Genomic DNA, 27,304 nt, shown 5'->3' with positions numbered 1-27,304 from the left:
GACTTAACCAACACAAAAGACATTCGCAAGAACAACAGTTGTCTGGCAGGGACTCTTTCTATAAAGCCTGTCAGATTACGATAATGTGTCATATGCCTGATGGAATAGTTCTTCTAAAAGAAAATGAATCTTCTTTATGGATCCCCCTCGAAAAATGGAGACCGAAGATAATTCAGTAGGCCGAATGACTTTTTGGCCTACTGAACGAATACCACGTAATCAAGACAATCAATTACAAATATGAAATGGTGCCTAGGGTAGTTACAAATATGAAATGACATCGATAATGATTGCAAGGTCAAAATATGTCCAATTCAATTACAATATGTAAATGTGTAATGACTCATAAATAATTATAATGTTTCCATTAAATGAAAGACAATCATCTAATTTATTGGACCTCTTCTATGACTAAAAAATATGAGGGTTATTTCTACAGAAAAAACTACTGGATCTATTTTCAAAGAATTAGTGTTGTTTGTGACTTAAGCTTTCTTTCTCTTCTTTTCTCTTATTCCTCGCATCTGACCAACACTCTATTCCTTGGGAGTGATTTGAATGATATTTTGAGATTTAAAATCCTAAAAAGTATGGTGAGTGTGGAGTCATGCCTTTAATAAGAAGAGGAGTGCATCACGGAGAAGGAACTCACCAAGGAGAACCCTCCAACATAGAGTCCATTAGAGAATTCACGCAACAACAAATTCAGGAGCTACGAGATCGGATGATATGACATATCACAAAGTTAACCTGTGCGACGCTTGAGAGGAGGCACAACCAAATCCTCTAACACCTGAACTCTAAGGCAATTGGGGTTCTCAAGAAGCCAATCCACACTCAAGAATCCCAATACGAAGACAATGATAGATCTATGATAAAGAACAGTCTATGAGAGAGGTAAATAAAAGTGAACTGTCATCCAGAGAATGTGTTTTCCCAGTAGATTATTTATGTGAAGCCCCTGGATAAGTTCAAGGTTCCTACTTTAGAACCATATAAGGGTCAGAGAAATCATGACGATCATATTGCGTCATTTGAGTCAGTTATTGCCTTCTCAAAGTTTCTGACACATTAAAATATCAGCTATTCTACATCACGCTGAGGGATTTATCCTTTAGGTGGTTCAACACACTCACTTTCAGAATTATTAATTTCATCTGGGATTTCAAAATGTTATTTATGATGTAGTAGGCTAGCACCCAAAAGCCCTGCAAGGATTTAGAATCCTTGTGGCACATGAAGTAGGGTTTGAACGAGAGCATACGAGTATTTGTGATTGCAAAGGTTGTATTAGTGCAACGGTTGGGGAGCCCTCAGTTCAAGTCTTTCATGGATTTATGAAAACCAGAAAATTTGTTTGAACTTTTAGAGATGACCAGCTAACACTTTGCAGTGAAAGAGTGCGTGAACCTGCCTTTCTCAAAAGGCAAAAAGTTCTACTGGCAGACGAGTAAGAAAGGATGACGAGTTGAGGGAGAAGATGGTCCCCACCTTAAGCTAGAAAGAGGTCAGTCGGCCTGTAGAGATAGGGAGACAAATTGAAACACAAGAAAACACAACCAATTGAATAATGTCTCAACTGGAGATCGAGGAACATCAAGACCCATGCAGCTAAGGGTCTCCATGACAGAAATGTTGGATGTTATTCAAGACAAGAAATACTTCTGAAAAGCCCCACTGATAAAAACCAAAGCCTTCCTCTAGAGCACTAACAAGTACTGTAAGTATAAAAAAGAACATGATCACAATATAGAGGAGTGCAGACACCTTTAAAGCTTGGTCAAAGGGCTAATACGAGTCGGGAAGCTCAAAGAGTTTGTGGCCTCAAAGCACATACTCGACGGCAAGGGAAGGCACCTGGGATAGATGAATCAGATGGATTTTTCTGATTCATTATTATCCACATTGCGGGGATAGTACCAACAATACTAGGAGGAGATTTGGTCAGAATACCATATCAAAATAGGCCTGATCGAGAGAATATTGTGTCTTTGCTCCATCTCAAGGAGGAATCCCCATACCCTAATCATTTTTATGTACATAGACTTAGCCCTGTGGGGAATCCTTACAATGATGTCATTATCTTTATGAAAGCAATTAACAACTACTAAATGAGTAATATTTTGATTGACACGAGTAGCTCGAGGAACATTTTGTTCAAAGCCGCTTTTGACAAGATGAACTTGTTAACCGAACATTTGGTTACAACAACTGGCCCTCTATATGGTTTTCAACAAAAGGAAGAATGCACTTGAGATAATCAGATTTTCTATTACCTGATGATAAGGGGCAGTCCATTCATTATGGAGGACTTCTTGGTGGTTACTGCACCACCGGCATATAATGCTATATTTGGTCACCCACTTCTCAACAATTTAAGGGTTACGGTGTCTATGTACCACATAGTGGAAAAATTTTCTTGTGATGGGAAAATTGTAACTATGTGTGAGAACCTTGAGCTGTCCTATACATGTTACCTCCGGGAGGTGGGAAGCATAGAACAAGGAGCGTTAGACATACAACACTAGCAAAAGCAGGGTCTTAAAACTGACAAAGGCATCATCAAGATCCCCATAAACCTTGATGACCCTAATAAAGTGTTCTAATCAATGAAACTGTTGATGTAGTTCAGAAAGATTCATTAATCCTGACTCTCCAAGAGCACCACGACATTTTTATAGTCGGTCACTGACATACCAGGCATCATCATTGATGCGGCTTGTCATCGCCTCAATATCAATCCATCCGCTCAGCTTGTGAAACAAAGATTCAGTCATCAGCCATGAATTTGGTTGAGCCAATTCATGAGGAAGTGCAAAAACTCATGGAGATGAACTACATTTGGAAGGTACAATTCCCCTCCTCGGTATCCAACTTAGTCATGGTATAGAAGTTCAATGATAAACAGAGGCTATAAACAAGATCAGCTTATACCCTTTACATAAGTAGGTCTTGGGAGCAAAAGGCAACTGGACAGACTTGCTCCCTTCCGTCCTATGGGCTGTCCAATCACTCCATCATCAGCAACAGGACAAACGCCCTGTATGTTTTCTCATGGGATGGAAGCTATGTTACTGGTTGTGTACAATCACCATAGCCAAAGGGTTGTCACTGTAACTTCTTTTGACAAAGAAAAACTTGCTGACTGGCAAGACACAAATAAAGGAGTTTAGCTCGCCCTCAAACTGCTAGAATAAATTCAAACAAACACAACACATCCATAGGAAGAAATTAAAACAAGAGCCACCCGATACTACAACAAGAATGTCTTGTGATAGATGGCACATACATATTGATAGACAAACACACACACACACACACACACACACATATATATAGATATATATATATATCTAAAGAATGGCCCGAGGCTATGATACGAGCCCTCGACCACTCTCATGTGTCAAAACACTCAATTAAGCACTGCATGGTAGATGCACTTAGGCAGGATCGAACTCATGACCCTAGGGGATATACGTTAGGCTACACTACCAAAGAGTCACGGCGAGCGGCACACACACACACACACACACATGGCTTTAATAAATCCATGAGGAGGATAGATTAATAAGATTTACCATTTTTGGATTTACTAAATCTTACTTGCCCCTGAGAGCCTAATACTTAAAACTAAAGCAAAATAGAATAATTTGACAAAGAAAATAAATAAATAAATTGACAAAATATAGGAAAAAAAGAAAATTACCTCGAAGAAATGCTCGGATACAAGCATTTGCCAAAGTCACGAGGTTGCCTAGGAACCAGTTTAGCCTCGAAAATGCTAATTTTTATCGAGAGCGCACGACAGAGAGTTTTCTCGATCCAAAAGCTATGGGAAACCACATATGAATAAATTATGATCCTCTAACTTCAAAAATGAGTGTTTTTCTCATTCATTAATCTAAGAATCTGTTGCCAACGGGCTTTCTTAACTACGACGCGTGTAATGCGCTCTAAACCCTAATTTTTTCGTAACGCACGTAGGAGGGCTCCGTGACTTTCCTTGACCTCTGAGATGCTCTCAATTGATGCAGAGGTACCCCTAAATAACAGAATAGACATCAAACATGTCCAATATCCCTGGGTGAGTCCACCCAATTGCGGGTTCTCCCAGGTGGGGTCGAATCATTGCAAACTCTTGTTTCATGCTCTAAACACATACCGTAGGTGTCAGATGGGTGGCTTGATTTACGGGATGCTATGGGTGAGTAATGAGTAACCTCGAGCCGGTTAAGTGGATAACCGCACCCGTGATATCAAAAATTGACACCAACAAAAGGATGCCACTATTTTTTACTTTTTAAAAGTGAAATACACATGTAAGTTTTCCTAGAAGAAAATATGAAGGAATAGTATTTGTGCTAATGAAATATATACAAAGAGATATTTGGAGTATTATACATAACAGATGACTGTAGTACCAAACAAAGAGTTAGACTGATTGGCTTGATTTGCTTTCTAAAAAAGTGTTCTTTCTTTCAAATTTTAACATTCTTTACTTGGTAAAATTTTACCCCACTAATTGTCCTATTTAGGATTAATCAAGCTTAATAAAATTAAATAAACAAATGAATCATTGTGTCATGATCATTGAAATAACAAGATATTCTAATTATTCATGTATAATTAAAAAAGAATATATCTTATTAGGTATCATTTAATGAATAGGGTAATAAATTAGACAAAATAGTGATACTAAGGCGTTGAATAGCTGTCATCATTATTTAGGCATACCGAAGATATTAATGAAGATATGTGTAGTAAATAACCTCTATAAAAGGGAACCACTTATTGATAGTTCCTTAAGCATGCCCATTTTAAAGGAGAACCAACTTGAAAAATATTAATAATATGATTCATAATGGCAACCTCCAAGCAATATTGTAATCATACAAAAAAAAAAGTAATTTAAATTAATGCAAAGATCAATATTGTGTTGGGTGAAGCTTCCTCTATAATTCAAATTGAAATCTTCTTTGTTGAACTCTACCTATGGCAGGAGTGGTGGGGGGACCCTTTTGTTTGGCTGTTATGGCCTACATCTTATTCTCCTTGTGACGCGACTATGAGATTTCTCTCTACTTTTTAACTGCATATTAATGTCCTTTCCATTCATCTGTTTTCCATATTGTCCTATCTTTCCACTTTTTCATCCAAGCCAAATCCTTACAAGAAAGCTTGTCTTTAGGTGCATCCCCTGCTTTGGCTGTCATGCATGAGCCCATCACTCTCATAAGACCCACTTAAAGATAAGGCGCAGATCTTGCCTTACCTCAACCTAAATAGTGAAAGGAATTTGAGCCCAGAGGTGACATTAGAGAGAAGCTGTAACTTCTGCCACCATTGTTTTCTTGGCCCCAAACTGTGAAGAAAAATGAAGTTGTGAGATTAAAACCTTGGCAAATGGGCCTTTCTTTTATATCCTTCCATGAAGTTGAATATGAAAGCTGAATAAATCACTAAATAATTGAGTTGGAAGAATTGAACAATGTTCAATGTTACTAAACTGTTTTACTGCATAAGCCATCTGTTCCACAAATTTAATTTGTTGCCAAAACTGCAGGGTTTGCTGTCTTCATTTATTTTCCCTTATTCAGTGTCATTTTTCTTCTACTGTGATAGATCAACACATCCCTTTTCCCACCCAAACTTTTCTTTTTGGAGCATGGTTTAAGAGATGATAACTTTCCACTTATAGGAGAATCATTTTAAGTAGAAGCCCATTCTTTGCCACTTTTATCTGAACTTTTTCTATTGTTTTCCAGTTATTTTTCTGTGGCTCCTGCTGATTCTCTGCAAGATATGCTTATTTATATAAAATGGAGATTTCAAAGCCAAAAAAAGAAAAGAAAAAAAAACAAATTGCATTAATGAATGATCAGCTTTTATTTTTCTTATTCCTATTTGCTTGTCATCTCTTTCCTGGAGGATGCATGCTCTTGCTCTATGTGTTGTCTTACTCTGACACTGAATTATCTTCAGGTTATCAAATGAGAGGATTATATTATATCCTCTCTCTATTGGTTCCATCCTCTGGCTTTTCCTCAACCCTATTATTAGGAGGACAGAAGATAGATTAAACAAAGAAGAACCATATCTTAACCTTGGCAAGTTGCCCCTTAACTTTCTCGATTATGGAACCAGGAGATTAGCTACATATTTATGTGTTGAATCGAGAGCAGGGGAGAGATACAAAAAAGGGGGAAGTGGGGACCTTATCACTGCCTTTTTATTCAATTATACTTCTGTGATCGAGTTGTCCTGATCACCTTAATCAAACATAATTGCATCAGAATGTACCCTCTCTTATTTTTATAATTTCCTTTATTTCTTTTACCAAACTCTATATAAGACTTCACCTTCTCGACACAGCTCATGCACTCCTTCCTCCTTCCCTGCACCCATCCTCTCCACCTTCTCCCCTGTTCTTATGGCGTACCTCTTCTTTCTCATCTAAGGCGTTACATGGAGGCTCAGGAAGTATGGTGCAGCCAAGGATGACTTGCCGACCCCTACAGAAAAATTTGTTCTCAGAAGAAGTTTAGAGGAGTGAGTGGGCAAGTTGTCTTTGGCTACATACTACTTCTTGCTCCCCATGTTACGCTTTCTGATGATAATGTTCCATGTGGTTTTGGTACTGTTCTTCCTGATTATAAACAGACCTCTCTCTTGCCAGTAGATTCCTTAATTCATTTTATTGCATTTTGAGCAAATCTTCAGAGTTTAATGAATAATTATTGACGAAGATGTGCATGATGATCAAGTGGAGTCTTTGATTTTGTTGCAGGCTGTTCAGAAGATAACCACTTGTTAGATGTCCTTTTGGGTTTCCTGTGCTGGCTAAATATGCTGTGATCCCACATTCCTTGCTAGTACCCAATTCTGCCAGTGAAGGGATCCTCACATGTGCTCATGGATTCTCTTTTTTGAGAAAAAGACGAATGAGAAATCAGTTGGTTTAGAGATTTAAAGATTTGGGTAAAATAATCCAAAAATCATGGAATTTTATTTTGTTTTATATATAATATTTAAAAAATTATGTTTTTTTTATATTATTTTGATGACAACTTCATCATTTTTAATTAAGAAGAATACTAAGTGTTGCCATTTACACGTGATAAATCAAATTTAATATAGTGATTAAACTAATATAACTATATCATACGAATCAATGTAATTATACTTTTTTTAGTTTAATGATTATGTTGACATACCATTACATGTTTAATATGATAAAACTTTTATCTTAATTGCTTGAAAATATATAAAATTAATATATTATTATCTTTTAATTTATAGCATATTTGATCTAACATACTCTATCTTTATATGTTTTTTCTAAAATAAATGATCAGTTCATCATCAAAATTAAGAACATAATATTTTTCATTGTTCAAATATCAGTAACTTATGGAGTACTGTACAATTAAGGATTTTCTTAATCCTTGTTTTATGCCAAAAGCTCTTAACTTTCTCCTTGATTCCTGATTCTAAGAAGCTTAGTTTGTTAATCCACAGATTATTAAACTATGTGTGTGCGTGAGCTCAGCGAATAATATCTCCTTTTTTATGGATCCCAATCCCAATTTTGGTTTTGACGTTTACTAATGAACATAATTTAGTTCATAATAAAACCTTTTATAATTCTCTTAGAGTAATTTGTGACATATGCGCGTGGAATATATTAGCTGACAGCCAAAATCAAAACCAAACTATCAAAATATGAATCTGATAACACAATGGTTCCATCTATAATTGAGTTTTCATCTTACATATTTTGACCAAATCTACTCCTAATTAGAAGCTCTTCCGTCCACAAATTTGTATTGAACATATCCTGCAATTGTTGTTTTTAAGCCAAAAGAATCTATCAGAAGGCCACATTCCGCATCTCTGTCCGCAAATGACTATATTTTAGTCAACTAATTTCATTTGTGTTTTGAGTTAGAATAAAGCTAGCAAGTGCTTATCATTTCTTTAATTTTTTCTTGATTTTTTTTTGCAATAGGGTGCGGAAATAAAATATAAAAAACAGCTTTCAGATGCTGTCTATATCATCTAACATGATTGTGGGTAATTTTTTGAGCATTTTGACTTAGCATTCGACAAATGCTTCGTTCATGTGACGTAGCACTTGAAGCATACTGAGATGAAGTTTCACTACTGGTATCTTTTTAAAGTAGTATAATGTTTGAAATTAATGAAAATCACTATTTTAATTATTTAATTTTATTTTTTTAGCTTTCGTTTTGAAGAGTGTGTTATGATGAAAATATTTTTGGGGGGAGTATCAATGATTAATGTGTTGTCTTTATGCTAATTATTGCTTTTGTTTTAAGATATTTTTGTGAATGCTTATTTGATAGGTTTTAAAAGCTAGATCTTTGGCTGTGGAGGTTTGAATAGGCTTTTGCATGATGGATCTTTAAACAGTACAGTTTACTTTTGTCCATTTATTAATAATTTTATACATTTTGAAATTAGGACGTCGTTGTCTGTGCAACCTCAGTTAGACTCATGTATAGTAAATCACTTGTTTATGCCTTCAGAGAAATCAATCGACAATGTTTAGTCTATAACAATATGATTAGTTGCGGTTGCTTAAAAGGATTTTAGGGAGACTCTAAACCGAGATTAGTTTAAGTCGGTTTAATTCAACTTGAATCAATTTTATTTTAATTCAAATTTTAATCGAGCATGCGTGTAATAAAATGTGAGCTCCGATTGGGCTCAACTAGCTCGAACTTTGATTCAATATATTTGCTATTTTATATATGGTATTAATAGTTTTGAAAAAGAGTTTGAGATATTTGATGTTTGTTTTGTAACAATTCACTAATGTTGTGAATTATTTAATTTTTATTTAGCAGTATGTTAATTTGCTTACCAGTTATCAAATTTATTTAATATATTTTTTTATCGGTGTTATCATGAATGAAACTATTCTAATATATCATGTCAATCCCTTTGTTGACTATCAATGCTTGAGACGATTGTGCTAGATGCAAGCTATAGTGTGAACTAGGTGTTTGAAAGAGCGATAATTTGTGTGGATGAAGTAGATTCTATGTCCGGGCCCACTAAGAAGTGTACGTGAAGTAGAGTAGGAAGGATAAGAATTTCTTATGGTGTGGAAAGAGAAACATTTCTTTTTTTTTTTTCTTTGTGGATTTGTAAGGATTTTCCATCCTTGACATTTATTTTTCGTTACCATGGTAAGGTTTTAAGTTGTGGGGGTTGGCGAATTGTTTGTTAGTTGGGAAGTGACTCTTGTGTCGAGATATATGCAACGCACTGCGTGGTTGAAAGGATGTGGAAAGGAATGTATGTGCAAGTAGTGGTTGTGCGTGGGGCTTATATTGAAGATTTACTCTATGCTGATAAACCATAAAAGTAGAGTATCTAACTTTGTTGCCAATTTGACCAATAAGTTCATTGTTAGTTTTGGTGTACCACTGGAGGACCTTGTTCTAGTGTTATGATTGGAATGAGTTGTTATCATTGATTTGTATGGAATAAAGTATAAATCATCAAGGATTATAGATGTTAGCTTACTAAGGATAGTTGTCTTGAAGGCTTGATATGAGGATAGTAGGTTATTAAGTACATATAGAATGATATCCTCCTTGTTGATTGGAGAAGTTATAGTTGTGAATATGTGATATCATCAACTAATACCTTTACTTTGGAGAGATATTGTGACATATATTGATTTCTCTTGGAGATGAAATGGATCTTGTTTTTTATTTGAATGAGATAAGGCCTTTTGGTTGCTTGGAGTCGACAATATTCTAATGTAGCCTAGATTTTGACAACTATGTCCAGATTTAGAATTTATGGCAGATTGGTTGCAGTCAAAGTAGAGTAGATAGTGGTTGCAAGATTTTGGTCTATTTTAGTCTATGAACAAAGTGAGGGATTAAGTGATAGAAGATTTGAGATTCATGAAAAAATTAAGTTTTTAAGCCGAAGAGAAGAGAGATGGGGAAATTAAGGTCATGTGTTAGATACCATATGAAACAAAAAAAAAGGTAATAATGTTACTCAAAGAAAATAAGAGTGTTAGCAATGAGGAGGTATGATACTTTTTCCAACTCGTTGATTGTATATAACATATGTATGTATAACAAAGGCTTTTGCTTGATATGATGTTGTCATTAGAGTCATATAATTATGAGTTGCTAGAATTATTCTAGCTGGTTGAAGATTTATATTTTTGTTGCATTTCATGTGGTTAATGTTTGCTCTAATTGATAAGGGTTGTGGCTTATAGTCATACCCATTGTTATGTTATATAAAAAGAGACATTCACATACATAGCACACAATTCTTATGTATTTACAAATCTCACGCCTATACATCTATAATTGCACACATAGCACTCAAATTGTAATTTCTTATTAAAATGACACCATTATCACTTTTAAAAGTGAAATCAATCTTTTCATGCATAGGTTCAAGATCAAAATTATTTAAAAATTGGATTAAATTAATTTAGATTGAAATCAATAAACAAACCTTAATGTTTGGATGTATTTGAAATATTCTTAGATATACTTGAGCTTGAATTGAGTCTAACTTTCATGAGATTGGATTGAATAATATATCTATGGATGCATGTATTTGTGTATATGCACATGATTTTACACATGCATGTATGCAATAGTTGAAGGCATTTATGCTTGAAAGTATAAAAGTCTTACAAATTAAAATATTGAAGAAAAGCAAAAAAAATTGATCTAACTAATAATAATAATCTCTAAAATTGAGATCAAAGCAGACTAGCTTTTGGATATGCTTTGTCCAAGTTGCAATAAGATAAAACAATTTGGAGCTATACATATCATGATTGGTAGTATAGACCATATTTTTATGGCCTTTTCTTTTGGTGCTATTTTTTATTGAGTTTGTTTCCAAGGTTAATATGCATTCTTGACTTTTGCTTTAGCTATAATAAGGTTGATAATTATGCTCAAATATTGAAATTCATTATTAGCACAGTGATTTAAATTTAAACTTTGATATTTTTTTTGTTGGAATGTCATCATCTTAATTATTTTAGGGGCATTGATTTGTGTACTTTCTCTCGCATACGAAATTATATGGATGTATATGTTCTTTCTAAGTAATATTGATGTTCTGAATATGCTCCCATAGTCTGTTATGTCATCCAGTATCGTCCAGACGAATTTGTCGATGGTTTGGTCAATTTAACTTTGATTTGTGTGTGACGCAATAAATGAAGTCATTTAGTCTGATCAGAGCCATTCAACGAGCAAAATGCCGACTGGTCATCACCTAAATAAGGACCAAAGTCAAGCAGAACACTCACGACGGTGGGTCACTCGTTACACGTCAATGAGTTTCTTTATGATTTCCCCAATCCTATGAGAACTCGACATGAGTTTCAATATATCAGTTTTAATCAACTCAACTAAACATTGAGAATTTGAAACCACACATATGAGATTTCAAGGAGTCACAAAGTTGTTCAAATTTTTATATAGTCCTTTTGGAAAGTCAATTTGGAAGTCCTAAGACTATATCCTGGGCTCTAAAAAGAGTAAGGGAAGACATCATAATACGAGGTCAACAACCAGACAGTGTCGGGTGCCTATGACAACCTCCAGTCTGACTTCATTTTGGTCAAGCGGTCGTTTGTTGGCGCCCCCATGTAAACTGTTCATTTGACTATTTGTTGGGAATTTATCCCAGTACAGATCAGGCGAAAAACTCCGACCAATTATTTTAGGGTCGGGTGATTCACTTCACTCATCTGACCAGACTAGAAAAAGGGTGTTGGATTTATCCATGTGAGTCTTTTGCCGGTAGGTTGATTTCTAAGAATGTGGTTATACTCCATTCGTTTGGGAAACACTTTCCTCCCGGTCTATGGGAGCCGGCCGGCCAAGCATGAGGCATCGAATTGTCCTTGGTGGGCCCCCAAGATGCCACGTCAGTCTTGGATATCATCAAGATTCGTATTGTCACATTTTTTATATACAATATCCTTAATTTTTATTGGTTTCAATAGTTTTACCCAAAAATTTGATAACATTTTTAAAAAATTCAAAAGCTTCATTCAAAATATAAGCTTTACTAAATACTCTTAATTTTTATGACCATTTACATCATACCACACAATTTTTATATATTTACATATTTAACACTTAAATTTTAATTTGTATATCTATATCACTCAAATATTTAATATCATATCAATAATATCACTATTACTAAATTTGTAAAAGTGAAATTCACCTTCCATGTATAAATTTATGACACCGAAGTAATGAATGGAAATATTTAACTTTAGTTGCTAGCCTCTTTAGATAATTAAATACATATGAGGCTTGTGTTGCATTTATGTAAACTTACTTAAAATGTGGGCATTTACATGCATACCACTAAATTTTTATATATTTATATATCTAACACTCAAACTTTTATATTTATATACATAACACTTCAATTTTTAAGTTGATGTTAGATAAGTAAATGAATAAAATTTATGCAGGATGAATGCATGAAAAATATTTTGTCTGAATGTCGTACATTCGAACATCCAATCACTGATGATCATATCATCATACACATCAACAGCCAACGATATACTCATGAATGATTGGCCGTTCAAACGTTTGAAAGTCCCCCCGCCATTCCCTTAAAATTGACGAACCGGCAAATGATCTCTGAAAAATCCTAACATTAGAAAAAAGTGAGCTGTTCACTGAATCGTATCTATGATCTATCTCAATCAGCGGGGAAGTACTCTTGCCTAAACTGCTCGGCCCCACAAATCTATGGCAGAAGCAAAAGGATCGTCCTTGTAGCGGTGGAAGAGATGTGATCAAATGATCGAGTTCTTGTGGTTTTTTTAGGGGCATTTACTAAGCATCAAATGCCTATGCATTTATATACATAATATATAAATATTATATTTTACATTTCTACCATCTACATCTTACATATATATTAAAAATATTATTATTTTACTTAAAAAAAATGTAAATTTTTTCAAGTAAAAATGGCATATATGTAGAAATTAAAATTTACATATATAATGATTTGCGTGTAGATCTTCCTTAATTTATTATTGATTTGTGTTTTAATATTTTTATTTTTATTTTTGGACATTTAATTTACATACATATTACAATTGTTATATATAAATATGATTTCACGGGTGAGCAGATACAGTTCTTATATATTTACGTATCTAATATCTAAACTTTCATATTTACTTACATGTAACAATCAAATTTTTTATATTGAATAAAAAGGCTACTGGCACAACTTTTTTCAAATTGATATACATATTTTTTATGCGTAAATGCTGAGGTGTTAAAAATATAAGGATGAATACCATTCAATTCCTATGTATTTACACTTCTAACCTCAATTTTTACGTACATGTCATCTTAATTTTGCATGAAGTTGTGTTTTTCACTTTTCAAAAGTTAGACGAGTGATATTTTCAATATGATATGAAGGATTTGGGTGGTATAAAAAAATAAAGTTTTGGTGTTCAATATGTATATAGATAGGAATTTGATGGTATTCAATTAGGATATGCAATCAGCCAGGCCGATCCTTATGTACTCATTCTCTGGAAAGCTGAACGCGCTCTCTTTCTTCTGCTTTATCTTCATGACATTCTAGTGACTGGCGATTGTATGGAGGCAATTCAGGGGCTCACAACCAAACCTTCAATCAGTTTCAAATCAAACAATTAAGTAAGGTGCAAATATTCTTAGGCATTGAGGTTTACAGGACCTCACACTCCATGTTATTGAGCTAACTATACTACCTTAACATCATACTTCAAGAGATGACCGTGATACATCATACTTCAAGAGATAACCGTGATGTGGTGCAAACATGTCTTCACTCCTCTCCTATGCAGGAAGATCGATATACTGGATAATACACCGCCCATTAAAAATCCAAAGGCGTATCGAAGAACGGTGGTGCAGTAAAATACCTCACAATTACTTGACCTGATATTTATTTTGTAGCCAACAAGATCTGTCAGCATATGCATCAGCCTACCAATCATCACTACCAACTTCTTAAATGCCTTCTCTGCTATCTACAGAGGACCATTATTTCTGATATCCTCATTACACATGGGGATCTATCTCTTCAAACCTATTCCAATGTTGATTGGTTAGGCAATTCAGTGAACTGGAAATCAACCATAGGTTTCTGTTCCCTCCTCGGTTCAACACCCATCTCATGGACAGTGAAGAAAAAACATTTTTTTGCTCGGTCATCCACATAGGTGGATTATCGTTCCTTGGTCATAGCAGCAGCAGATATTCTATGGCTTCGACGTCTTTTTATGGAGCTCGGAGTTGATCAACCACACCTGATGAAGCTATTTTGTGACAATGTCTCTACTATTGCTTTTGCCAATAATCCTGTCTTCCACTTTGGATCAAATACATCAAAATTGATTATCACTTCATTCGGGATCACCTACAACAAGGTCAACCCGACATCCATTTTATTCCTACACAAAATCAACCGGGAGATATCCTCACTAAAGCGTTTGCTAAGCGGAAGTTCAATTACTTCAATTAAAAGCTTCGAGTCCTTTCCAAGAACCATTACCCTGAAGGGGGATCATAGTCACAACCGAATTATGCAGCATGACCAATTGGTCTGACAACACCACAGTGGATAGTATATTACTTAAAGCCAACCAAGAGCACTTTTGAAAAAAGGTAGAGTTTGCTACAAGAATACTCCACTAAGGCCAATTAATGACCTTGCTTTTACTTTAATGAACTAGGATGACTGCCAATGAAATATTTCCTCATAATCTGCAGATTACAAATGTTATATTTCTTCAGCCAAAGGAGGCCTGCCAATGAAGGGAGAAATATTGTATTTAATATTTTATAATTAATGGTTTCTTTTGTATAAGAGGGGGAGGATTTATTTAGCCTCACAGGATCTACTGAATTGTGTGATATCATGAACTATATGGGATCCTACATCTCAAAATGCAAGTAACAATATGAAATTAGACTAATTCTTCGTATATTTTACCGAATAGAAAAAAAAAATAGTAAAATATTCATGTTGGTGGAATATATTCCTTTAGGAATTTAAATGATTATATTACGTTGTATAACCAAATTTTAGTATCATCCCAAATTAATCTTTCAATTGACAGCCCGAGTAAGCTTGATATGTACAAAAATTAGCTTTAACTATTTATATGTGGTCATTTTAGTTCTCAAATTTTTATAAGAATATCAAAATAATCCCCCGACTCTTTAAATTGACGCTAAAATAGTCCTTATGGAGGATTATTAGGACTAAATTTTAAAATAATCAATATTATTTTGACATTTCTATAAACTCTAGGATTACAATGGCCTCATGTAAATAGTCCAGAGTTATTTTGGCTTTTGAATTGATTCGACAACTTATCATTTTTTTCTTTAAGAAAAAATATTAAATAAAATATTTATAAAATAATGAAGTCTTTCAATTATTTATTTATTTATTTATTGTGTAAATGCTTCTACATGTCTCAACCACAACTGGCCCAACCTGCCCGCCCGAAACGCACAGCATAGCAATTTTTTTCATATTAATAACATTTCAACTATAAAAGAGATTGGGGATTAATTATAATGGAGAATAAGATCTTCGGCAATTAGTTAACCATGAATAGTCAATTATATGATTTTTATACGGATGAATTAATGTATCTTATACAGCAAATGGACAAATTCAACAAAATAATTCTTGATCTAAGAGAATTTTGATGTGAAATTTGAAGAAGAAGAAGACTAAGACATCCTCCTCCGAAGCTCCTTGTCAAAGCCATACAAGCACATTGTCAACACAATGATGAATGAGAAATAAATACTAATTTTGAAACACAAGCTACAGTGTATATAGCCTTTAAGAAGCCATGAATGGTAGTCCCCTCCACAAGAACTATGTTGCAGAAATTAAGAAATTTCAAACCTGTTCATTCAGAGCATCTGTATATCGTCAAGATTATTGTTGACGATGAGCTTATTCGTATTAATATGGTCACAATGTATTTGTAGAGGATGATCAGCAACCTGAAGCTCAGTTTATTTTTTTTTATTTTATTTTTTTTTTTTTTGTGCAGAGAACCTCAGCCACACAGAAGGCAAAAAGACGATATTCTGCACCTATAGACTTCCGAACAATAGTTTTTTGTTTCTTCGAGCATCAGAGAGTTGCATTCCCTACTAAACAGGAGACATTATAGACCGCCAACATCGACAACAATGAGTCTTTATCCCACTAATGGGCTCGGCTGCATGAAACATTTTTCTCCTTTGTGTCCTATTGAGTGTCATTTTCATTTAATTCTAATAAAATAAGATTAATTTTTATGCAGCATGCACAAGTCTATTTAGGTCTACTTCTACCTTTTCTCTCCTAACCGGAACATCAGGTGATCCACATTTAATGTGACCAAATCATGAAAGGCGGCTCTCTGTAATCTTGCCTACCACTGGAGTTACACCAACCCTTCCACGGATACATTCGTTTCGCATTTTGTCTAAGTGCATGCCACTCATCCTCCTATGCATTCTCATCTCTGCAACACTTTTAGTTTTATGCTTCTCTTTTAAGTGTCAAGACATTATAGGCCAAGATGAACATAAAATCATCCTCGCCTATAATGAGAGAGGAACCTGCTTTTCTCATAATTTCGCTTTGCATCCTTTAAATGAGTTAAAAATAAAACAAGATTAATTTCTGAATCATATTTTCTATCAAAGAATAATAAAAAGAGCCCAAAGAGGAGGAAGGAGAAGAATTATACCAATTCCTCACCCACCACATGGACCTCTAACACTGTCATTAAAACAAGCTTGCAAAACAAGAAAAAAAATCACGAATTAGTACAGCCAGCGCATATAGAAACCAATTTAAGAAAGATATAATTCTTAAATAATGGCAAAAGACAGATAAACAAACACTAATACAACTCAGTTTCGTGATGAAACAAGCCATTCCATCATATAGCAGCCTATAAGACCAGAAAAATAATTAATCATGCTAAGAAGACACTTTCGACCAAATATTCAGGTGAGAAGGCATGGAGGGAGGAGAATTACAACACTGGAATATTATAAACATCAAATTAATAATAATAATAATAATAATAATAATAATAATAAATAAAATATACAAAAATATAAAGGATATGATGGCCTGAAAGCATTATGCCAATATTATCCCCACCCACTGGCATACAAGGATGGTTGATGTGTAGCTGTGATAGGAGAGCGCACGCAGCTTTGCGTACGCTCTCCGTACATAACAATTTTTCCAACATGAGGCATAGCTTTGTTCTTCGACCACTTGTGAGCTATTTGGTGAAGGTTTTTAAAAGGACTTATCATCAGATTTATTAAATACAATAAAAAAACAAGATGTTAAGTTTGTTGGATTTACTAATTTAAAGATTTACTAAATCCAAGTTTACCTGAGATTCGGCCTAAATCCTGTAATTCGGTGGATTCATGTATATACCCATTTACTAAGGGTGTTTGGGGCAGCTTATCAAGTACGGCGGCATTTTGAAAACACCGCATTGTCGTTTGATTAGTACGTTCGGAGAGCTTATCCTAAAACACAGTTTAACAATCTTTAATAGACAGGGCCGCAGGTTTTCTAAGTGTGTTCGTGCTTTAAATTATATTAGTGTTAAATCCTACTTGCAGCCAAACAGGCCCTAAGACAAGTATTAGAACTAGTGAAAGAGGAAGCTAGAGAAGTGCAGAAACTGGCTCCATGGCTTCAGGGGCACCAGATAAAGGCCTTTCCTTTTTAGTTTGGTCGAAGCAAAGATCACGACTTGCAGCTAAAGCCAATAGCTCTTTCTCCTCCAACCCCTTGGCTGGCCCAAGGCCAGACCTATCTGTGTTGTGCTTGGCCAATGCATCCTTAAATTTCTTAATCTGCAAATCAGAATACATTTCACAATCAAACATCAAAATTGAATCAACATTTAGCAACAATATTCGCTAGCTACAGGTTAGAAGAAACCAAAACAAACAACAGATTTTTCTCAACCAAGAGATCTCTTAAAACATAGACCATGTATATAGATATAATCTGCTTTCTGTAAACAAATTAAAAGGAACTCCAAAAGTAAAAAAGGGTGAAAAGCTTACAGTAGCATTGGTGCAGCTGAAGCTACAAAGACGACCGTGAGCTCCCCTGTAAAATCTAAAGAAGGGGAGGACATGAACGTTCAAGCTATAACACATGGATTTATGCTTCTCATAATTTACTGGAAGGAAGAGAATATGAGGGTTCTGCCCAGCAAACTGACAAATCTGAAAAAAGAAGTTCTTTTAACTAACATAAAAGCTGATAGAAACCGCAAAACAAAATTGCAGGGAACAAAATATCTTAATAAGCAAGAGGGCAAGTTTTGCAGACAATAATTTACCTTTGGATGAAGGGATTTGCAGCCTGCACAACCGGGGGAGAAGAAATCCACAATAACAAGCTTGTCCCCTGCGTGCATCAAGGAATCTACAAGATCCTGAGCAGAAATAATCTCCTTCATGTTAGGCTGCAACCCCTTCTCCCACCATCTCATTCCTTTCGCAATCAAATGATCCATCTGCGAATTATCCAAATTGCACCAATTCCAAATCAGAATCCTCAAATTTGGACCAGCTCCAGCCAAGAAACACAATATCCAAAACAATTTTCTAACTTTCAATCCCCAAAAACGGAATCAAAGAAATCTCCAACGACAATTAAAAAGCCGAGAGCGAAAGAATTTCGAGATTTTTCAACATACCTTCACAGGCACGGCATGAAAATCTCTCTTCGCGGCCTTCCCTTTCTGTCGCTCGACAACTAATCTCCTCCCAAGAAAACCATTTTTACTTGAAGAAGAAGATCTCACAAATCCAATCGATGAGCAGAAGAGATTAGTGGACAAGGGTTTCGTCATGTCGGAAGAAATTGATGAAGGACGGCACCTGCAAGAGGAGAAGACACTCACCGTACTCATTACATCCGCCATAAATTCCCAAAATCGAAGCTTTTACAGCCCAGGAGAAGGAAATACGCACAATTGGCACAAAGATAGAGTTTTGCTTTTGGCCTGTGGCCGCCCTTGTGGTACACAATGAAAAAGGTGAAATCGGGACGACGAATCAATAAAGCGGCGAAACGAAACCCCCACCTTGCCATTTATGAGATAAAAAATTTTGCAGTTTGGCCTGTTCGCACTTTTTTCATCATTATCGTACCCGTCTATATTTTTCCGTTATTCACGCTTCGGAGGCATGGATTCTGGAGTATATGCCTGTAAGTAAGCCAAGCTACCCGAGCTCAGCCTACAAGTGGCTCGTTAGCTTGTTGACCTAACAAATCAAGCTTAAACTAGCACAACTATACTCGTTCGTTCTTGAGGGGGTTTATTTAAAAAATATTAATATAAAATATATCCAAAATATATTAAATTTAATGAATATTTTTAAAATAGTAAAAATATTTTTAAAAAATAATGTTTTATATTTTATATCAAGTGATTCATTATTGAAGAGCATTGAAAGAAGTTGGAGGAGGGCAAAGAAGAGCAGGGAATCACATAAAGTAAATTTGGAAACTTTTCTTTAGTTTTCTATAAAGCCTTTAGGCTCATCTATGTGTGTGTATAAAGAGTAACAGTATGAGTGTAGAGTGGATGGTTGTGATTGAGTGGTTATCATTCGATGCAGATTTCTCCTATATCAGGCCAGCAGTAGAGTTGGAGCCTACTGCACATGGTTGGGAAGTGGAGCAGGGTTCGTAAGTGGAAGAGTCGGCTTGCAGTTGAGTTGTTAAAATCTGGAGTTGGCCTTGATAAAGATGTCTGCTAGCTGATCTTCGGTTGTTATATGGTGAACGGTGATGCGTTTTTGGTTGATGCAGTCTCGTATGAAATGACACTCAACCTCGTTATGCTTTGTTCTGGTGTAAAAAATTGGATTATTTGCTAGAGCAATGACAGGTGTGTTATCACAATAGAGGATTGTCATTTGTAGTCAAGGAGTGTGAAAGATGGTTAGTAGTTGTCAGAGCCAGATGACATCCGCACCTGCTGAGGTGAGTTCCACAACCCATTTGAGTAGTCTACCAGAGTGTCGGTTTGGTGAGGACATACTTTAGTAAGTGGTCGGTGATGAATTATTCTGTATGTACTTAGAAATACAGTCAGAGTATTCGTATAGAGATGACCAAGGCGAAGGTCAGTTTCTCCATTAGGGCATAGGAGTTCGACACCTTTGAGGACCCGATTGTTATAGTACACTGAATGTTATTTTTTCGAGTTCTTGAAGCCCCAACTGGGGCCCTTTTTTATCGTTTTGATTGCATAAGGAACCAATATTTTCAAATCAGATGCTAATATTTAAATTATTATTAATTAAACCTTAATATAAACAATTAATCAAATGATGAGGGATTAACCACCTTACCATTTCTTTAAAAAGTTTTGCCACCATTAATGGACCAACCATATATTTTAAATAATGTTATGATGGAAGTTTTCATATTCTTTTTATGTTATTGAAAATATTTTCTAATGTATTTACATATCTAGCGCTTGATTTTTTTTATCTAGCACTATATTTATAGCATTTTAGTGCTATAAATCTATGGAAGAAAATGTGCATTTAAATTTTAAAATAATGACAATGATATTCTTAATAAAATGTTAAAATTTTGATTGTTATGCATATAAATATAAAAATTTAGGTGTCCCATAGTTAAATATATAAGATTTTTGTGGTATACATATAAATGTCCCCAAAAAAATTCAAATTTAAATGAGAAATCACTCTATCTCAAGGGAAAACTTTTCCGCCTGAAATCTGTACATTCGGACTGTCAACCACCGACCGTCACGTCACCCACTGATGTTGTGTATAACTTTACGGCCGATAATTTGCCGTTGTAATATCCAGACAAAATATTTTCTCTTGCTACTTCTCACTCCTCGGAAGGTGGGGCCCTGAGAAACAAACCTAGGGCCACGGTTTTAGAAAGAGGTGGTGAGGTGGCAAGTGAGAAGAAATAAAAGTAAAAAATACCTTCAGCAGAATTTTTCTAAAAGCCGACCTCGGCTCGGATCGGCTCGTCGGCTCCGGAAAGCCAAACCAATTAAAAGTTGCGTTACGCAGTCATCTCTCTAACCCTAATAAGCAATTGAGTGATAATGCTACTTTTTGTCTTCATTAATGATTATTAGTGAAAATCATAGTCATCCCTTGTTTATTTTCATCATTAGTATTAATTCTATAAATTATTAAGTACGGAAATATTTGCATATGCTAAATTTATTGAGTTAAAATTAGTCGTAAGATTAGTTGTTGCTCGGAATCAATTATATATTATTAGGGATGCTTTTATTTTTTTTTAAAAAAATAGCTATTTAATATTTAGTTTTATAAAATAAATCTCGTTAATTTGTAAGGTAATATAATAATTAAATTTTTTTTTAAATTATTCTAAAAATAATTATCAACAAACACTATTAGTGTCACTGACCACCGCCATAGTTATAATCTCACCAACAGTCATAATTAAAAGAAAGTTTGTGCTTAAGCTAATGAGTTAAGAGTGGTTTGATGAATATTGATTCAACAATAAGGAGGATATCCTAGAAAATGATCATATATTATTATTATAAAGAATATAGATTTTTACTAAAAAATATTTGTTGTGTATTCTAAAATTTACGTGATATAGTAATTTAAATAAATTTAACAAAATATATTAGTGAATAATTGTAATACTTTTGACATGCAATATACTAATTTATGAGTTTTAATATTAGTCAATAATAATATATTAATAAATCAAATAAAAAATATTAAGATTAAGAGTAAGGCTTTGTTTGGGAAGACGATAAAGTTTCATTCCTTGTTGTGAATGTCAACACTTGAAAAAACTTAAGTTTGTTGAAGCAGCGTTTCCCGAACGTCTCATGAAATTTTTTCGCAAGAACGACAATTTTTCACTCCTTTAGATTGAAACCGGACTTTTCCATTCAACGAACACGACGTTTAAGAAATTTTACTGAACCGCAAAAGCTCTTTCAAATAAGGCGTAAAAGAAAGATAATTATGAATATCACTAATAATTGCCAAAAATGATGCAAAGAGTGCGGGAGACATTCATGTTGCTTAAAGGCCTAATCCTTTCATTAATTAGCATTAAAAAAACTGTTTAAAGTAACTTATTTAAGTTGGCATTGTGAAGCCGATAAGCCGAGCCGATGTGCAGCTTAAAGGAATATTCTGTGGAGCCGACTAGCCGAGCCGATTTACTCCCCAAGCGTGGATCGGTCCAAAAGTCAGAAAGAATAAAAAGTGGTGAAATGTTTTAAAATAATATATAAATAAATTATAATAATTGATAAAATATTAAGATAAATTGTGGAAATCGCATGAATCTTGAGGCAGACAAGAATATTAGGATAATTTTTTTAGGAAAAAAAAATCAAATTCTAACTAAAATTTATTTAGAATTATGATTTAGCAAGTTTATAATCAAACTGACTGATTGGATGAGATGATCTTGATGACACCAAAGTTGGACCTATTTGAGTCAAAGTTAGCCTAGTTCAATCCGTTAAACCGACTTCAAAAGCTTTCGAGGTCTAATTGGGATGTCAAATAAATTCTAAATTAGACAAGCTTATAATCAAATCGAGTGTCTCGATAAGTCACATCTAACGAGCTCATGATAGCTCAATTCCAATATTATTATGACACTCAAATGTTCATATAATGTAGTCTGATCAAAAGAACCTCTCCAACCTGTCTTTTATAGTGGTCCAAATTCCTTATTTATTTGCAAAAAGGCCTTTCTTAGACTCTATAAAAAGACTCATATCACTTTCATAAAAGGGGCTCAAAGAACTTGAACCAGGGAATGATCAGATCTTAGAGGAGAAAGAGTTGAATCTCCATGTTCTACACTCAAGGTCTAATGAACGTTGTCATCTCTGGCAGTCGCCGACCACCATTTGCCAACTACCATCGGCCACAATCTACTCCTTGTGGAGAAATCCCTTATGAAATCACAGCATTTGTTGTGAAATCCTAAAATAAGTTGCAGAACAATGAAGCACCAAACAAAGTAGTACGTCGTTTAATACACCGTGCAACAATACACTCTAAAGAAGGTGTAACAACACACCCCAAATACAGTACAATAATGTGTCGCGCAAACGGTGCAACGACGCACTCTGAAAGGGTATGGCAACACAGTCCAAAGATGATGTAAGAACACACATTGAATACGGTGAAAAGGCACACCCCACAAAGCCGCTTAGAACTGTATTATTCATAATATAATGAATTTCTTCGAACACCTAAAGCTCTCTCTTTGCAGCTCATCACTGCAACCTACGTGATCAAATACAAGCAACATGACCTATAGCTCGAGCAGCTCTCAACTCTAGCATTTGCAGCCTACGAACACTATCTCAGCTAATGAAGCTCCCCTCCACCCTACGGATGTTAATACAGTTCATGCAACTCCCAACTCAGGACTCTGCGACCTACATATATTATCACAGCTCATGCAACTTCCAACTCAAATTGTTGTGAAACGAAGGTTATCATAGTTCATGCATCTTCAAACTGAACCATTTGCAGCCTAGAAATGTTATTACATTTTCCCCCTATGGCCTACGCGGTCCTCAGCTCATTCGACTCCCAAATCTGGCATCTGAGACCTTCAGAGTCTATCATCGCTCACCACTACCACCTATGTGATCAACTATGACCTATGTGGCTCACAGCTCCTACAACTTGACGTGTAAAGAAAAATTGCTTATTTATGCTTTATTTTCAATTAATTTTATATTAAGTTTAAATGTTTTGGAAGTTATTCTTGTTTTGTTTTGCAGGATTCAGGAAAGGTGAGTCATCGGAGCTGAAGAAAACCCTGAAAAATAACTAAGAGCTGGAGTAGAAAGGCATTATAATGTAAAAAAGTAAGCTCCACCAACATTTAGGCATCAGGATGTAGAAAGTAGGCATCACCAACACCTAGACGCCAAAAAGGAAGGCCTAGACGCCCGAAACAAATCATTCCAAGCAAAAGCCCAAGAGGTTGGAAAGTAGGCAGCGCAACTATAATGCCTATGCTCCAGTGACCAGCGCCTATGCGACAGTGATCAGTGCTTAGGCACCAGTGAATAGCACCTAGGCACCACAGGCTAACACTTAGGCTACAGTTTATTCGATTTGATGGTTTTCTGCAATTTGAACAAGACTCGTCGCTAGGAGAAGTACAAAAACGTTGGATACAAAGAAGAGGGGGTCCTCTCCATCATTTTTTAGGATGGAGCATTTAAGACAAAGACTAAAGAAGCTTTGCAAGGAGTTTTAAAGTGAAGAAAGGAGAGATTTGAGATGATTAAAAGGTGTATTCATGACTTATTTCCTTTTCTTCCATCTTGCTTTGTAAAAGGAGATAAGAACTCTTTTAGTTTGGATTTCATTTGAATTTCTTTGAAAAACTTTGTGTATGATTTTTATGTTTAATTCAAGGTTGAGTTGATAGTTTTTTTAATGAAGAGGGAGTAGATCCTTTATTTCTTCCTTGAATTGAATGGTGGTAGGATATAATTGAAACTATCTATGTGATTCCCAAGTGAATTATTGTAATAGTGTTGAGTTAACTGATTTGCTTCATTTACTTTATACCTTGCCAGTACGAATGTTAACATCATTTGTGAACTATGAGATATGGAAGGAAACTTAGTGGAACGAAAGAGGTTAACCACATAAACTCATTAGAATAGGAATATTGCCGTTGAGTTAATGTTAACGTTCAGAGGGATGTTAATTAACTGGGCTAATCAAGAGATTTGACAAACTAATTAAACTCTTGACAGTTGAATTTCCTTAGACTTCTAGAAGAACATAAGGAAAAGGATTGTTCTTATTTGATACTAACTTGTAAGCAATGTTTCAATTCTATTCTCCAGGACGGGGGGGGGGGGGGGGGGGGGGGGGGGGGGACTTGAATTTCCTTAGAAATTTTCTTTGGCTTCTTAGGATAGACTTGTTTAATATTTGAATTAGGGCAGAACATTTTCTTTGTGTCAACAAATTCAACCATTTAGGCTAGGACTGACATTAGTAAACTCGAACTTTTTCGTATTAAGATTCAACTCGTTTCTGTGAGATCGATACACGGAACTCAATTATGTATACTACTGGTACGACATGTATACTTGAGTGAGTTTTCAGTGCTTCGTAACACCTGGATCGTATCACAGCTCACTTTTACAACATCTGTGGCCAACTAACGCTCTTAAAGCAACCATCTGCAGTCCTTATGATCAATTTCAACCATGACTTAATTTCAATTACAACATGTACAACAAATCAACGCTATAGTCACCATCTATAAAATTCTCAATGGACACCTGTCTCTATAGAAATCGACTACGATCCATGCAGCCTACTATCGCCGAGAACTATATTCATTATAGCAAGATTACATCTATTATCGATGAACTACTGTTAGGTGTTAAATATGTAAATATGTACAAATGAATTAAGTGGTACGCATGTAAATGACCGAAAATGTTATGACAAGAATAAAATTCTTTGAGAAGAAAAAGTAAATAAAAAAAAAATACAAGATATATGTATGATGAGAGATTCTATCATTTTATTATTAGGCTTAAAGAGAGGGCGATATACTTATGAAATTTGGGATTGACAAAGTTGAAATAGGTATAATGCATGTTTATACTAAGTTATTAGAATGATTCATTATCATATAAATATTAAAATATATATTACTATTTATGGTAGAAACATGTAGTTGTTATTATTGTAATCTACCATCATTTATAAGCATATTTTGATTTATTAAATTTCTTTTTTTATTCTCTTCTATTATTTATATATAGTTATTCTTCCATCAACATCTTATTCAATTTAATCAAAAGGTATTGCAATTCCAGCCATCAAATGAAGCCAATCTTGGCTTCAAAATTCTTATTTTATTATATGCTAATTAGCACTATAATGAAATTGATTATGAATTACAATGATGTGACTATCAACCAATATCCAACCCCATGATGCCACATAACATCAATATTACATATCCTATCTTATAATTTCATAATCACAAAGATTTACAGTCATTATTCAATCTTAGCAAAGTTTATTAAATATTAAGTTTGCATACAACAATTATTTATTTTGTTTATAAAGTACTTGATTGTAGGGTTTCTTAGCTTTGAGTGATGAATGTAATTATACAATTAGTGAGGTGATTAGAGTAATTATTTAGCGGTAGTTTTATAATACCAAAATATTAAATATTTAGTAATTTAATATTTTGTATAAAAAATGATCTTAATTTATTAAAATTAAATGAAAATATGGCACTAAATAGGACTCAATGGAGGAAAAGGATTCATGTGGCCGACCCCAGACGTAGTGGGATTAAGGCTTTATTGTTATTTTTGTTGTTGTAGTAATTTACATACATATCACAAAATTTTATGTATCTACATATCTAATTTTTAAATAGTTATATTTAACGTCTTCGCAGGCTAATCTTTAAATTATATAAAAAAAGTATATTCGTGAAAATATATACTTAATTAATGCATTAATGTTGATGTTGATATTGTTTTTATGTAATTTAAAAGTAAGATACTCTATAAATAAACATAAATATGTAAATTAATGTTATTTATGTAAATACAAATTATGTTATGTATTGATGTGTGCTATAAAATATAGGGTTGTAGAGTAGTAAATTATCATCTTAGCATGATAAAGATTCAACACACACTCAGAAAAAAGAAAATAATTAGTCGTGATACTTGAGTTTTTACGTGAAAAATCCGTAAAAGGAAAAATTAAGGGATTTGACCCAGCTGAAGAGTTTCATTATAAAATGGTGAGTACAGTTGCAACCACTTATCCCACAAGCGAGAATGTGTTATAAGGTCTTACGAGTTACAGCTTCGACGTGTAAATAAACTTGCTACAAGGAATCGACGAGACCGAAAGTAATCAGTGGTGGTCGACAGTAGAACGTCAGTTGCGGTCAAAGGAGGTTGGGGGTGGTCGATGTCGGTCTTCGGTGGCTGATGATCTTAGGAGTGACGCTTGACTTCAGTTTTTTGCAAAGTTTCAAGTTTTTTCTCATGCCTCAAGCTCCCACCTCCCCCACGAGAGTAATGGGGCTCTATTTATAGAATTATCGGTGCATTTAGTGCTAGAATATATATATATAT

General features: G+C 34.6%; 1 protein-coding gene and 1 long non-coding RNA gene across 5 annotated transcripts; one reads left to right on the top strand and one right to left on the bottom strand.

Moving 5' to 3' along the window:
* The first annotated feature begins 6,240 nt into the window (after positions 1 to 6,240).
* On the top strand, positions 6,241 to 14,877 carry LOC110021457. The gene is made up of 3 exons (XR_002293653.1): positions 6,241 to 6,634; positions 6,788 to 6,978; positions 13,907 to 14,877. It is a non-coding gene; the product is annotated as an uncharacterized LOC110021457 (long non-coding RNA).
* A 771-nt stretch (positions 14,878 to 15,648) lies between these two features.
* Positions 15,649 to 19,294, bottom strand: LOC110017867 (thioredoxin-like 1-2, chloroplastic). Of its 4 annotated transcripts, none has more exons than XM_020715017.1 (6): positions 18,827 to 19,294; positions 18,467 to 18,643; positions 18,186 to 18,350; positions 16,829 to 17,969; positions 16,428 to 16,726; positions 15,649 to 16,341 (listed from the first exon to the last, which is right to left on the bottom strand). In XM_020715017.1, the coding sequence occupies exons 1-4, from the start codon at positions 19,052 to 19,054 to the stop codon at positions 17,778 to 17,780; spliced, it is 762 nt and encodes a 253-aa protein (XP_020570676.1). In that variant the 5' UTR covers positions 19,055 to 19,294; the 3' UTR covers positions 15,649 to 16,341; positions 16,428 to 16,726; positions 16,829 to 17,777. The 4 variants fall into 4 exon arrangements, with proteins under 4 accessions (XP_020570676.1, XP_020570678.1, XP_020570675.1 ...); XM_020715019.1 differs by having other exon boundaries at positions 15,649 to 16,726; positions 18,827 to 19,010; positions 19,104 to 19,293; XM_020715016.1 differs by having other exon boundaries at positions 15,649 to 16,726.
* Between the last annotated feature and the right edge of the window lie 8,010 nt (positions 19,295 to 27,304).

This window comes from Phalaenopsis equestris, unplaced genomic scaffold (genome assembly GCF_001263595.1).
Source record: "Phalaenopsis equestris unplaced genomic scaffold, ASM126359v1 Scaffold000002, whole genome shotgun sequence".
Lineage (NCBI taxonomy): Eukaryota > Viridiplantae > Streptophyta > Magnoliopsida > Asparagales > Orchidaceae > Phalaenopsis > Phalaenopsis equestris.
Note: the sequence above shows the minus strand (reverse complement) of the source record. Positions and strands in the feature narration are given on the sequence as shown.

Coding starts and splice junctions, on each gene's coding strand:
- LOC110017867 (XM_020715016.1), bottom strand. CDS start 19,054: ATGGCGGATGTAATGAGTACGGTGAGTGTCTTCTCCTCTTGCAGGTGC. Junction 18,644..18,826: donor TTCATGCCGTGCCTGTGAAG/GTATGTTGAAAA, acceptor GATAATTCGCAG/ATGGATCATTTGATTGCGAA. Junction 17,970..18,185: donor TCAGCTGCACCAATGCTACT/GTAAGCTTTTCA, acceptor TCTGATTTGCAG/ATTAAGAAATTTAAGGATGC.